Source organism: Cyprinus carpio, chromosome A4 (genome assembly GCF_018340385.1).
Source record: "Cyprinus carpio isolate SPL01 chromosome A4, ASM1834038v1, whole genome shotgun sequence".
Taxonomy (NCBI): Eukaryota; Metazoa; Chordata; class Actinopteri; order Cypriniformes; family Cyprinidae; genus Cyprinus; species Cyprinus carpio.
In genome coordinates this window covers 36,017,481-36,032,279 of record NC_056575.1, presented here as the reverse complement: position 1 = coordinate 36,032,279, position 14,799 = coordinate 36,017,481, and the positions used below count along the sequence as shown (strand labels likewise).

General features: G+C 34.6%; 1 protein-coding gene across 1 annotated transcript in view; it reads right to left on the bottom strand.

Moving 5' to 3' along the window:
* The window catches only part of LOC109065174 (copine-8-like), a 123,644-nt gene that overhangs the window by 42,744 nt on the left and 66,101 nt on the right, over window positions 1-14,799 (bottom strand). The window contains exons 6-7 of the mRNA XM_042745989.1: window positions 11,777-11,853; window positions 793-856 (exon numbers count right to left, since the gene is read on the bottom strand). Of these exons, the coding sequence (XP_042601923.1) occupies window positions 793-856; window positions 11,777-11,853 (141 nt within the window). The remainder of the gene's footprint in view (window positions 1-792; window positions 857-11,776; window positions 11,854-14,799) is intronic.

Here is a 14,799-nt window from a genome sequence, read left to right as displayed (position 1 = left end):
GCTCCTAGCAAGCTGCCTTTCTTTCTCCTGACTATATAGGCACCAATCCATGAATTGTAATCTCATAGTAATTGATCTGAAACAGCTTTGCGGTGCACACAAATAGCACTCATCACATGAAGCTCACAACTGATCTCAATAGAGTTTGATGTTAGCATGTTGCTATAAGCTAACAACTGGAAATGCACACAAAATTTAATTAGCAACACTCAAAATCATAAAATCAGTCATGAAAGCACGTAGGAAACTTGCCTTATAATTGATCTTAATAGAGTTTGTAGTTAGCATGATGCTTTACTACACATAAAATTTCACTACCAAAAACTGAAATCAGTGATGGAAGCACACAAGAGAATTTCAATAGAGTTTTCAGTTGACTTTATCATGTTATTAAGCTTGATGATGCTCTACTACACAAATTTAATCACAAAATAAAATCAAAATTATAAAATTAATAATGGAACTGCACAGGAGTATTGGCTCATAAGTGATTTTAGCATTGTTTGACGTAAGCATGTTGCTAAGTTACAATGTGACACACACACACACAAACACACACACACACACACACACACACACACACACACACACACACACACACACTCACACTCATCTGTTAGAAAATCAACAGCACACATAAATATTGGGTAGTGTTTTTTTTTTTATATACTTTTGTATTAAAAATGTATGAGTCTATATAGCAGTGAGTGATATTGGCCAAGCTTGGACTGGTATTAGAAATCATGAGGCACAAATAAGACCTGAATTCTAATGATCAATATTAGCTCTTACCCTGCAGTTGCTAAGCTCCTCGGCCTTCACAATAATTGTCCCACATTTCTTCCCTGGAATCCCCCTGTGTATGACAAAAATCCAGGTCATAAGTGTGCCTACTGCACAATAATATTGAACAAAACTGTGACACACCATAAAACATTTTATTTTTTTCTACATCAAAAGGTCAAAAAGTACCAAGATCTATTTAATGTGAAAATAAAGCAAAAATAAATAAATAAATCCCTTCTTCCTTAGAGTCACAATGTTTCCCAGCAGTATGCTGGTGCTTGTGTAGATCAGGCTCTGGTCTTGGATTCTTTTGCTGGTGGTAATGTAATAAATTGACTCTTGCACAGACAGATCAGTGGATGAAGTCTTGATTAAGCTTTATTAACGATCTCTCATGTGTACAGAGTTTAAATAAGTGTAATTGGACTTGGGCTGTGGCATTGTGCTCTGGATGGAATCGATCTGTCATATAGCAAAGTAAGCATTGCTTTAGTTATTTTGTTAGAACTGAGTCGAATCGATGAGCCTGTCAAGCCCCAAAATGAACAATTTCCCCCTTTATATATTATATTATCCTGGCTGCCTTTTTCATATAATTAAGTGAATGGTGACTGAGGTAGTCAAGCTCCAGAACGACCAAAAAGCACCATTAAAGCATCATAAAAATAAACCATAAACCAGCTTTGTATCATAAACAGATAAAAATGTATGTCATTCACCAAAACTCTTCCTCTCTGATGTTTCTTTACCAATGAAATATAGCGTCATTCACATCAATTATGCTTGGTTACGAACATACACACCAAATGTAAATTCTTTATCTTTAAAGAATACTGAAAAAAAAAGTTACTTGATCACCAAATCAGCATATTAGAAAGATTTCTGAATGATCATGTGACAATGAAGACTAGAGTAACATAGAAAATAACAAATTAATAAAATAAAATAAATAATACATTAATATCTTCCTTAATATATGTAGTTGGTGTAAAAAAAAAAAAAAGGTTCTCGTGTGCTTTAGTTTGCTGTTATTATAGATCAGTTGACGGGTAACAAAAACTTTTTGAGTGAAGAGAACATTTAAAAAAATTTCAATCGTGATGTAGCAAAGTTTTTATAAAAATTTCAATCGTGATGTAGCAATTATTGTTGTAAGCAGATTGCGTAATCGCTAGAAAGATATACAGATTTTTGCTTTACAGAATGGCATAATATTACAGTGCGCAGAAGTTGACCCAACAAATGGAAGACATGAAGTGTGAGAAACCCCATAGTCACCATGACAACCCCAACCTAGCAGAGATATCTAATAAATAGGACTAAGTTTGGTCAGTTTATGTGGATGGCATTTGTGCATGCACATCACTTTCCTACTTTTGTCCTATCACATGTCCAAATGCATTTATAGAAAGGATTTATATATATATATATATATATATATATATATAATATATATATATATATATATATATATACATATATATATATATATATATATAAGCGTAATAGCATAACCCCTTTTTAATTTATAAAAAAATATATAATTATTATAATAGAGTATTATATAGTTTCACACCACATGAACTAAACTTCATATTATTTAATGATTTAAAAAAGAATTCTGCTAAATTGTTTCAAGGTTTTTTTTGTTTTGTTTTGTTTTTTTCAGGAAAGTTTAGATTCTGCATTTCCAAAACTGATTTGATTTTTTTTTTTTTTTTTTGAGAGGCTGCTTATTGAGTCTGGTTTTGTCTACATTACTGGTTATAAAGGTGAATCATTGTATTTCAGTAACTACATTAACAGTAATGCTAAATGATATTGAGTGTAATATGAGTTAAATAGAAAACATTTTTGATTTGGTGTATGGAAATGCCTTACTGAGAAACCCGGTGAAGGTTCTTAAGACAAAAACAAAAAAACTGATTTCCAACAATTCCTTGCTCCTATACAGTAAATATTTAAACATCCACTGAGGTTCTTCATCAATGTCTTGGTCTCTTAGCAACAGAGATGTGTGATGAACTATGAGACAAACAACATTGTTCTAATATTAAGTTGTCAAACCTCATCCAAGAACATCCAGGATGCTTCAGAATAGACTTTCCTGAATCAAACACATAAAGAAATGCTTCCATTCTACCATTATTTATTTATTTGTGACATTTAGTCCCTCCCGTAACTCCCAATCAAGATGCATGCATTTGCAATCAGCATTTTAAGTGCTCAAGGTAATTAAGTACTGGCGACACAGCAGTGGAATTGCTGTTTTTTCTGTCTGTGCGTGTGTAATTATCTCCCCTCGGTCGACAGAGACCTGAATGAAATAACATGTATGATTAAATGCAAACTGTAATAATGTGCCGCTTCTTTTTTTCTTAGTGTTTTATATATATATAGAAATGCATATAAGAAATGGACCTTTCATCACATTCTCAAAGAGAAGCAATATGATAGTCAAACAGTCATTATTTGCAGTGCTGTACTTTATCTCAATAATCAAACTCTGATTCTCTCCAGAGCTTCTTGGTGCCAATGCTGTGTGCCATGCACACTGTGTCACGTTTTCAATGACTGTTGTTTGTCCACACTAAAAACAAAATCACAGCCAACCAGAACATATTTGATGTTTAGAGCGCAACAGTGACCGCTTACTTTGTCTGCAGACTTAGTTTTGGAAGAAGTTTTTTTGCAATCAGTTTCTTCATAGTAAAGAGTGGTAAGCCATGCTCTAAGAAGAATTACAACATTATAAACTATGTACAAAAATGAATATTGCTGAGCAAATAAACTTAACTTACAAAGCACTGTGATATAACAATATCAAACTATGTTCAATAATTAATTGTAAGTATAACATCCAATATATTTGAAGTTTATTGCAAAATATATACAAATATGTGCTTCCCAAACCTGTCCTGGAGGCCCCACTGCCCTGTATCTTTTGTATGTCTCCCTTATCTATCACACCTGATTCTACTCATCAGCTCGTTAGTAAAGACTGTTAGAACTAAATCGGGTGTGACTGATTAGGGAGACACTAGGTGTGTTTACATGGAGCATTGTAATCGGTTTAAAAGTCCAATCTGAATGAAAATGCTCCATATAAACACCTCAATCAGAATAAAAATGCCCAAACCGAATGAAATTGTAATCAACCCCTGAGAGGGGTGGGATAAACCTTTCTATGAACCAAACAAAATAAAAATTATGCCATGTAAACGCGTTAAACTGATTAGTTTGTATCTACGTCATCACGTCAAGAGGTCGGGATTCGTCAGAATGGGAACGTGATGTCGGCAACGCAGTACATTCTGTGATTTGAGGACCCCAACACTACAGTAGAGACTGAGTAATAGTGGACGTAGAAGTTAAACATTTTAATTACGTTTAAACAGAATGGAGAATGCTCGCTGTGTTATGAACTGCCATATCTCATGACCAGAGTGGAAAATGGATCTCAAATGAATTTTTTTGCTTTTCAGCTTAGAAACAACATGGTGATAGTGAAAGTACAGCTCAATGAAAATAAACAACTTAACCAAAATTTGCCTTTGTCAGTTGTATGTACAGATTCATAATTTCCGATCTGCTTGAATTTATGAAGCAGATAGTTCGTAATAGTGGTGGAAATTTTGATTCTTTCAAGAGATTCGTTCATTTTCTGTTCGTTCACCAAAATGATTCATTCAGATTTGTTCACTGATTCGTTCAGTGACCATTTCTTCATATTACATAAATATGCCAGCAGGTGGAGAAAAAGTCTTATGTGTTAGTGGGATATGATGATATGTGTTGATCAACTGACTGAGATCAAGCTATATTGTGTTTATTATTTTATCTGGTAGATCTGTGCAACTTAGTTATAAGAAACAAGAAATCAATTTAGTTCTGTGTGTGTTACGATAGAATGCTATAGTATGGTTATAAGCGTATATGTGATCGTGTTCTGGCCACATGACTGAGCGCTTGAATGAACGCAAATATTAACGCAAATACGGGCATTTTTTCCTCTGGTGATTTGTTTTTGTTGTCATTGTAGGCTACTTAGTGTGTCCCAAAACTGAAATCACCAGCATATGTAAACAACCATATCGGATTAGATAATGTCTCATGTAAACAGTCCACCGAATCTTTCAATCGGAATGATTTTAATCAGAATGACAAAAAAAGTGTACATGTAAACGTGGCTACTGATGTAGACGATTGCATCATTTACATACTTCATGCAGGAGGGTGGCTCATATGTAATTGCAATTTACAATTTTTGGTAAAAGTTTTCTGATTGGTGGATCTCTCTTCAGAATTATGGGTAGTGTAGTTCTTCATCGCAAATCTGCCTATTAAACATTATTTTTAGAAATGATGTTGAAATTATACTGACTTGCCACTTCAATTAGTAAAGAGTAGGTCTTCTAGTAAAGATATATATATATATATATATATATATATATATATATGTGTATATTTTGTATTTACTGTATTGTTTGTTAAACCTATAAAAGACAACTGGGTAACACTTAAGAATAGGGAACACATTCACTATTAACTACGACTTTTTCCTCAATTAATTCCCTAATTTGCTGCTTATTAATAGTTAGTAAGGTAGTTGTTAAGTTTAGGTATTGGGTAGGATTAGGGACGTAGAATAAGGTCATGTATAATAAGGCAATAATATGTGCTTAATTAGTACTAATGAGACTGCTTATACTATAGTACTACTGCTTATAAGCAACTAGTTAAGACACCATAAAATAAAGTGTTACTGATAACGGTATAGAAATAAAGATCGTAACAAAAATTATGGTTATCAAAGAATTTTAATTACTCTCTCACTGTGAACACACCTGTGGGTAAAATATACTAAACATGAGATGTGCTCTAAAAACTTATTAAAGCATTCTATACTGTATAAAGCGGTATATAAAACTGTTTCAGACTAACTCAGCATACAGTTTAAAGTGGCTTGTCCTCCTGTCAAATGCGTCTGCTACTTAATGCATTCAAAAAAATTTTCCTAAGTGTATAACTTAATGTACGGTTTTATCCTTATCTGTGAATGTTAGGAAGTCACTTATTTCCATTTTTGCATTCAGCAAGCGAGCAGACTTCACTAACTTCATTGAAAGAACGACTGTGTATATATGTGCATCAAACAGACGCAGCACTATAGAATGAGATTACAATCATTTCAACTAAATTTGCTTTTTAAAGAGTGTCTTTAATTAAAGTCAAAACCTTTTGTTCAGTATACTCAGTATAGATAGATAGATAGATAGATAGATAGATAGATAGATAGATAGATAGATACATAGATAGATAGTACCAGAAAGAGTATCCAAAATAATTACAATGCCAAGTGTAACACTGCAGAAAATGAAGCTGAGTCTAAATATCATGACACGCTGTAACGTCATGTGCTTAATTGCTTTCAACAACATTTGTATTGATATCAAAATTTGCATGGAAAGCCACCCAACATATTGCCTTTCTAGTGGAAAGCATTTACAGTGAGTTGCTGGGTGGCATGGTCCATTGGGCTTTAATGAGCGCACTTCAGCACGGCTGCTGTGAAAAGAGCACTTGAATTCAGTGGAGAGTTCCCATAACTTCAGTTGTCATTAATGACACAGAAGTCGTTTTATGGTGCATTTTCAGCTTCATCCATTCCAACTGATCCGTCTATAGTTTCCTCATTCTGAGATGCTTTGCGTTGGGGTCCTGGGGCCGGATTCACGAAAATCTTCTTAAGAAATAAATTAAGACATTTCTTAAGATACATTTCACGAAGTTCATAAGAATGTTCTTAAGCGCAATTCTTGAAAAATTCTAAATAAGTCCTCAAATATATTCTTAAGAACATCTTATTTTTTTTTCTTAAGAATTTTTCTATTGTCTTTTTGCCCTTCCTGCAGATTACCCTAATAAACATAATAAGCATGCACACTATTTTTGTTGTGACTTTGACTTGTGCTCAGCTTCACGTTTTTAATGCAGCATGGTTTTGAACAGTTACTTTTAAAATAGCCTGTCTCAAGCTGCAGCAATGTTTCATTCATTTTTGTGCTGTTTTTGCGCTCTCATCTGAGTGAACCCTTCCGGTATGTGTGTCCGCGCTTCTACAGCAAATGCGTTAATATGTGCTAATTACTGCCAAAGATTATGTCGTATTTATAAGCTAAAATTAAAGCTCCCTATCTGACTCATTTTAGAGTTACTACTGAGTTTTGAAGTCAGCAAAAAGTAGCGTCATACATTGGCTAATCATGACCGATCATGTTTACATTAACAGTCATCGCTGTCACTTCAGAAAACTTGTACACATCCCTAGTCCTACTATGTATTATATGTACCTGTTGTTGTAATGCTTAAATATAACAATTAATTTGAAATAACCCAATAAATTAATTAAATAATTCTTACTGTTTGGGATTTAAGACAAGTCTGGGGCTGTCCTAATTTTAAGAAGTTATTTACGATGATTTTTAAGAAGATTCTTTTCAAGAATTTGAATTCTTCTTAGGTTTCGTCTTAAGAACAATTTTAAGAAAAAAGATAAGAATATTCTTAAGATTGATTTTTGGGAAGACAAAATATTCGTAACTTTTTTCTAAAGTAAAAAAATAAGAAGAAAACCACAGTTAAGAAGAAATTTCTTCTTAAGAATGTTTCGTGAATCCGGCCCCTGTTCACCCTGTCAGGGTTTATTCTAGTGAATGTACATTATCCCTTACTTAAAGGGTTAGTTCACCCAAAAATGAAAATTAGGCGCACCGAGGCACCCAAGGTGTATATGATTTTCTCTTTCAGATGAATCCAAACAGAGTTATATTAAAAATTGTCTTTGATCTTTCAAGCTTTATCATTTCAGTCAGCGGCTGTTGCATTACTTCAGTCCAAAAGACGTGAAATAAAAAGCGCCTTTCCATAAAAAAATAAGTGTCTCAAAAACAACGGTCACTAATTAGAAGTACAAAACGAGGATTTGTAAAGAAGAATGTTGGAGGATTTTGATATAAGCCAAGAGGAGACTAGTTTTCCTTTGCTCAAGTAAGGAAACTTTGCTTCTTTTGATCCTGTAAACAAACATTATTTTTCACGAACTCCCAGAACTGCTTCTGTGTACAACTGTTGGTGCAAGCTAGATTAAAGTGATTATTACATTTTGAATATGGATATTTTTCTCACAAAAACAAATCAGTTTGCTACAAGAGGCCTTTGTTCACCCCCCGGAGCTGTGTGAGACATTTTTTTATATAAGGGCGCTTTTTATTTCAGGTCTTTTGGACTGAAGCAATGCAACACCCACTGATTGAAAAGATAGAGCTTGAAAGATCAAAGACAATTTTTTATATATCTCCGACTGGATTCATCTGAAAGAAGAAAGTCATATACACCTAGGGTGCCTCGGGGGTGAGTAAAACGCAGCCTAATTTCCTTTTTTGGGTGAACTAACCCTTTAACCATTTTAACAATCAGTTTAATTAATTTGATCACTCATATCCCTTTTATCTTGTCAGACTGCACTCAGACATGCATGCATTGCTCTCAAGTAACACTTGCCTCACACACACGACACACACACATAAGTAAATGCGTTATACTCTTTAAGATTGACGTACAGAATAACTCTGAAGTCATTAAACAGACTATTCAAAAAGACATTAAGAACAGAATAGCGCATCTCACAAGACACAAACCCAAGCACTTCACTAACCGAGCTCGAAATAGCAATATTTTTTCCCTTCATGCAGCGTCTCCCAAATGCGATTGGCGGGGTGATTGAACTGTGTAATTAGCTGTAATTAACAGTCATTAGGGTTGTTAAAGGTCCCCCGTCAGGCCTCAGGAGCAGGTGTGGGGTTTCGCCATGATTTAATGCCTCCAAAACAAAAAGCTTTTGTAACCATTGTCATTATAGTACAGCTATACAACTGTAAGCCAAGTTTGTTGAGGTAAGTATCATTGTTACTACTGTGCATATAGGATTCTTAATTGAACAATCCCCTAACTGTAAAGTCACATTAGCAAACTTTTGATTAAATTTAATACAAAAAATATCCATTGCCTATTGTCAATAGTGTAGCCATCTATGAAGCACTTTCAAACCAAAAAAGCTTTTTGTAGGTCAACGTGCATAAACAACTTGAACACAAGCACAATCTGAAAGGAGAAATATTTTGCCATCACACAAAATTCCCACTCACATGTATTCCTACTGAAATGAATGGATTATACTGGTGAAAATTCATAAAGGACACGATTTTTATTTTTTCTAATTTACATTTTGACACAAATCTGTGAAATGATTGTGAAAGTAAAATAATAATATTAATAATAATAAATAACAATATTGTTAAAGTAATTAATAATAAAATTAATCATTTAATAATAACATTAATGAATTAATACTGTTAATTAAAATAAAATATATCAAATTAATTCATCCATCCTTTCTCCAAACTGCTTGTCCTTTGTATGGCTGCATGGATATGAATTAATATGAATTAAAATATTTAAAAATATAAAGTTATTGCTGTTTCATATTCATAAAACTTTTTTGTACTTTTTCCTGCTACAGCAGTGCATGAGATGTCTACAGTAATGTGTGCACTAATGTTTTACATAAAGTTCTCTAAATAGACAGTTTTTCCATTTACTAGGCATTTTCCTCTTTGGTTTCTACATCTGTCTGGCTTCAACAGGTGGCCAGCGTATATTATTAGTTGCAAATACAACCAAAGCTACAAGCACTTCAAACAGCAGGGATGTACAAACCCCAAATCACCTTGTTCTTCACTTTCTTGAACAGCAGCAGTGGTCTGTCCTTAGCTGGATGCAATGAGCATGCTGGCATTCGCTTCTGCTTAGCTAATGGAGCAACAGTGCAGGGAACCCCAGACGCAGTGAGACACTGAACTCCCACTGGCAATCTAATGAGCCTGGTTTGATAACCACGGCACAGAGAAATGTTTGTGAGGCAGGCCTTTACCTCCCTTCATGAGAAAGCACTGAGGTACAATAACACAGAATCAGATCAGAACCTAAATTGACTTCTCTCAGGAAGAAAAAGCAGATGCTGAGTGACAATTCAACCTCGAAGGGAAGGATACAGGAAGCTCAAATGTTTGTTTGTGCAGATGAGGTGGAATAAAGACTTTAATGAGCGGAGTCAGACTAAAGAGCAGCAATAGCGAGCAGCAGCTCATTAGTCAATGTGAACTCTATACCCTCAACTAAACACACACACTTCTTACAACGTCACAGTTTGTTCAGCTATAATCCCCTGATGATTTCCCAGCATTCCTTTCATCATAAACATTCTGCAAAGGGACTTTTTTAACGTGTTTTCTTGCAACGTATAAAGCATAGCAATATTTGAACTATATTTTAATGTAAACAGCACATTGTCATTGTTTTGAAGCGATGAATTTTAAGCTTAAACTGCATAAAATGTCAAAATGGCTCCAGATTAGCTAAAAATTGTCATTTTTAAAACATATAGTCCAGGGGAAAAACAAAACCAAGAACAAGACAAAACACCAGTATGAAAACAAAAACTATTTTGAATAAATAGAAAAGATAAATATTACATCTGTTCTTGAACAACACATGCTCAAAACAAAATGCTCAATGAATGACGCCACATTTGGTAACTTTAAGTCTGTTTGTCTTTAGTTTCACAGCACTTACCTACTGTAATTCATTTCCCTTCAAGCAAGACTGTGGCATATGCAAGTATTTTAATTAATAAGATAACAAGGCTAACAAGACTATTAAGTAAAGTCAAGTCAGTTCAAGTCACCTTTATTTGTACAGATTGTGTCAAAGCAGCTTTACAGTGTTAAACAGGAAAAACGTGTACTGATAATGCAAGAGGACAACAGAAAAAAGTCATTTTATCAGTTAAAATTGGTTTATCAGTTAGAGCATAGTCTCGTGTGTCCAGACTTCTGACTGACAGCATAAAATCAGGTCTATTTTGCACTTTGCAGCCTTTTTTGCCATGAAGGAAGAACAAAAGAGAATGGGCTTGTGCAAATACCCACACTTGTGGTAGTTGCACTTGACCACTTGTCTACTTACATGATGTATTTCCTGTTTTTGGCTCATGTGTTTAAGTGGGTGTGAAGACCACAAGTGTGTGTGCAGCTTTTTGTTACCCAATGGGGCACACTTATAGTGTTGTAAAATTATCACATGTAAGTGTTTACAGAGCTTTATTTGATTTTCAATACTTTGCATTTTAAAATAAACTTCTGAATGACTGTTCAGGAGTCTCTATAACAGATGACACAATTTAGTAATTGTGGTGCTTCTGATTAAGTGATTAAAAACAGTTGCAAATGTTGTACATAATAAACATACCTTTGCACAAATAAAATGTGCAAAACTGTGTTTTATTACCAAATTATATGTAATATCTAAGTGTATTATTCATATTTAACTCACACTGGAAAGGTTTATATGACATCTAGTGAGATCATGCCCAAAAGTCTCATGATTTTTTTCCAGAACATGATGCATGATGGAAAATGCTTAGCTTAGATAGTGTGGATTTAGTGTGCATTAACGGCACTGCACTTTGGAGTTTTTAAGACTGGGGACAGTATTGGGCACGCACTTCCGGTTGTGTGCACGTGCTCTAGAGTGGCCAAGACTGCAGGTGTGGGTTTATGGACAGGCCCAATGTTTGAATAGTATGTAAAGTGCAGTTACTAGATGGGCAGACCTCAGACAAAGTTGTTGGGTCATACAGTTATTGTCAACTCACAGCTCTGCATATTTTGTGTCTCTCTTATCTGACACATTCTCATCAGTTCACAGAGCCCTCTCCCTAACAAGCTGATGATCTGAATCAGGTGTGTTAAATAAGGAAGACATACAAAATGTGCAGAGTAGGTCCGGAGTTGAGAACCAGTGATCATCACAGACTGGAAGAATTAAGCATTATGAATGGAGAAAACAAACCAAATAGAGCAGTTCTTACCCAAGAGATTTCTCCATACGACCGCCCAAGGAACCCACCACCTCTCCCAATGTACAAAAGATCTGGCCAAGGAAATCCTGCAAAGAGAGAGAACATTAAAGAGGACTGGGGCCATTTTTCAACATGGCAAGACAAAAGGAATACGAAAGTATTTCAAGTTGTGTATTTATAGTATTTATTAGATTTCTTCTACTTTATCTGTAATCATTAGGTAAGAGCGAAGATAAGGTTTGATTTATCAACTTGTGCAAATAACTTCAAAGTTTAGTACATTATATGGACACAATTGTGTAAACACCAAAACACCACAGCCCTGTGTGCTTGTTCAGCTTTTAATTTCAAAACCATAAGCATTTATAAGTTGTCCCTCACTAAAAGCTCCATTCAGGGTAGGCTTTCCAGTAGGTGCTGGAACATGAATGTGTGGATTTGCTCTGTGGTGATGGGGTCTTGCTCGCAGTCAGTGTTCCAACCCATCCCTAAGGTGGTCGGTGGAGCTCAGGTTTGGGATTGGTGGAACCCCCCCCCCACCCCCAGACTGTTGCCATATAGTTAGATTCTCTAGAATGTTACTTTTTGAAATAGAATTAAGATTTTATTTTAGGCTTTTTTTATGAGTGGAATCCACTCATAAGGTGGAAGCCATTAATATACTGTATCTCTGTGGTAATTACAGTGGGTAAATATATATATATATATATATATATATATATATATATATATATATATATATATATATATATTCAAGTTTAATAATAAAATTGCTTTAAAGGAGTTAAAAAAATGCTGGATATTCTTTTTAATATAATTAAAGGGAACGATGACTATAGCTGTTAAGCTTCAGAAAGGACTATGAATCAATAATACAACCAAAAAACACTATTTTAAAGTCTGAAACTGTTTACGCAATGTGGGAAAGTTGTCACCCCCATGACAAACAATCTGAAGTGAAGCACAATATTTTGCTGAGAAAAAAACATAATTCAAATTATTTTCTTGGCAAAGCAGTGAATTTCCACCCCACTGACCTTCACAACAACAGTTTTTATAAGGGTAGGTGATACTATTTGTGCAATGAAGTTTGTATGCTGAAAATGATGGATCTTCATTTACTTTATTCTGTATTAATAAAAATGTGCATCAATGGAAAGTGCAGTGGAGTGAGAAAGATCAAAGGAAACAGGAGAAAATGAAAAGAAGGCATCCAGAGAATAAGAATGAAATTGGGGCCAATTGCTTTGCATTAGGAGATGAGTTTATATTTTTCAAGGACATAATTTCAGTGTAATAGTGGGGGACTTTACTTTTTTCATAATATTTAATTTAATTTAATTTAATTTAATTTAATTTAATTTAATTTAATTTAATTTAATTTAATTTAATTTAATTTAATTTAATTTAATTTAATTTAATTTAATTTAATTCATGCCTAATATCTTCTGCTGATTTGCAAAGCTTGAGAAGAGAGGGGGGCCAATTACTGCACCCTGAGGCACCCCACGGATTATTTCATGTAATTCTGAGTTTTCCCCTTCAGCAAACTTTGAAGCATCTCCCTATTACTCAAGCCAATGAAGTGCACTTCCTGTGATGCCAAGTTGAGAGGGTAGATGAAATAATTTCACCATTTTAAGGACAACAGGTCTAGCTAGATGATTTACTTTATAAAAAATAAAAAAATAAACTATCAAAATTATAACTAAACTGATTGGGCTAACCCGATGGTCTCGATGGTGTGGAAAAAGTATTGTCATGTTTGACATTAATGTTGTCATTAGTTCTCACATGTCCTGTAACCAAATGTGACACAGCAATTATGGATATGAAAAACCAAATGAGATTTGAGTGATATGGTGAAGGGGACAAATTTCAGTCTGTTCCTTAGACAAAAGTTACCATGTGACTTCAGTAGCCTTTGAATATAGTGAATGTGTTGAATATATGATTCTTTTTTTGCCAGCTTGCAGTCACTATATGCTTTTGTCGTATGGAAAAGAGCAGTGTGATTGTTGTGTTCCTTGGATAAATAAAATATTTTGGGCGGTGAACCTTTTTTTTTTTTAATTTGACTGTCACAAATTTAGACACTAGTCTTTGCTCTCTGAGTTCATACTCGGTTATTTATGAAATGCTACATTTTCACTGACACAGACATTCCCATGAGCACTTGTCCTACCGCTCCTCTAATTACTGCTGGCGACTAAATTCTAAATTTGTATTCATAAAGATGAAGATGAATAATCTAACTTTATTCTCTATAAACTCTATGAAGACCTCCTTCTCCACATCTTTTTTTTCTCCAGCTATCTCTTATGGTTTCCTTTTTCTGTCTCTGCATGTGTGGTTTTCTCCCTGCTGCCTCTCTAAATTTTCTCCTGAGGATATAGTCACTCTTTGCCTTTCAACACATCCTTTAATGGTTTTATGCAGCACTCCCTTCGGGAATGGACATGCAGTGTTTGTCTTTTCAAGTCAGGGGGGAAGAGAGTAATATTGATTTCTGGGTGACTAAGGGAGGGAGTAAAGCACCAGGAGGCACTGTGTCTGATTTGTAAGATAATTTTGAGGTAGTAATTTTCAGGGATGGAATTTGTATGCTCACTGGAGTCACTGAGGGTGTTTTCAATTACTCTTGTGCATGATGTGTGAAGAGATCAGTTTATCTGTCTCTTTACAGCTAGTGTGTCCACATGCTAGCGGCAGGAAACAATAGCAGTACAGATGCACTGGAGCGCTGCCTGGGATATGGCAGATTTACAGAGAAATGTACGGCTGGTTTAGATCAATGATGTTGTTGGCGGGTGGTTTAGTAAATGCCATGATGTGTTTCGTCAAACAGTTCAACTTTGCCACATTGATGGATGTCCACAGTTTCCAGTGCTATAAATACTGAATTAACTAACATTAAATGACCTCAGCTTCACTACTACCAGACTCTTGTTTGTTTGCCTTGTAAATTCCAAGGAATTACCAAAATCCTAGACTTATAAAATTAAAGGTTCCAATTAGAACCAAAATGGTTT